This window comes from Rhagoletis pomonella, unplaced genomic scaffold, assembly GCF_013731165.1.
Source record: "Rhagoletis pomonella isolate Grant_MI unplaced genomic scaffold, Rhpom_1.0 Rhpom_scaffold_00005, whole genome shotgun sequence".
Taxonomy (NCBI): domain Eukaryota; kingdom Metazoa; phylum Arthropoda; class Insecta; order Diptera; family Tephritidae; genus Rhagoletis; species Rhagoletis pomonella.
The window spans coordinates 10449891-10450634 of record NW_023458559.1 but is presented as its reverse complement, the minus strand read 5'-3'; the positions used below and the strand labels follow the sequence as shown (position 1 = coordinate 10450634).

At 25.1% G+C, this 744-nt stretch overlaps 1 protein-coding gene across 1 annotated transcript in view; it reads right to left on the bottom strand.

Moving 5' to 3' along the window:
* Nucleotides 1-654: 654 nt before the first annotated feature.
* LOC118739781 overlaps nucleotides 655-744 on the bottom strand; it is a 1041-nt gene continuing 951 nt past the window's right edge. Inside the window, exon 2 of the mRNA XM_036471290.1 lies at nucleotides 655-684. Coding sequence (XP_036327183.1) covers nucleotides 655-684 — 30 coding nt within the window. The remainder of the gene's footprint in view (nucleotides 685-744) is intronic.

Sequence of the window (744 nt, the reverse complement as noted above, 5' to 3'; positions counted from 1 at the left end):
TACTTATTGATCAATATTATTGAAGATTTGACGAAGATTTAACTTAAATCTACTGCCTTTCGAGATTTAATTTTATATGGTAAATCTCAAAAGATTTAACGTCAAATCTCGTCAGAGGGCTAAATCTTCATTAAATCTCACAATGGAGACATAGTATAAAGTCGTAATGAAATGTACCGCAAATGTTAAGTGTAACGTAGCTAGTGAAAAACTAAAAAAGTTGTTTTTTGGATAATTAAGTACCCTTTCCAAAAGGATAGTATTGTCGATATCATACTGATTCCAAATGGAAAAAAAGAAATCATAGCTGACTTCGTTGCACAATTACCTAATAAATAAGTGTAACGTGACCAGTGCTTTTCTTTGTATTTTAAAATTTTTTATTGACTTGACAACTATTCTCATTTCATTTTAGCAATAAATAATAACATATATTTAAGAAAGTCTTTTCATGAACAATTGCGTATTGAGCATTATACTGCTAAATTTTAATAACTATTATATTGAAATAAAGCAAAACTAACATCTGTAAAATATCCTTTGAAATCTTTATCTCTTAAGATTTTTACTATATATTTTTCTATAATTCAATAAGATTTTTTGCAACATATAAATTTGATAAGATATCTGCCATTATACATGATTGTGACGATTTTATAGAATCTGACACAAGTCTACACCAGACTATGAAGAGTTTATAATAATAATAATAATAATAATAATAATAATAATAATAATAATAAT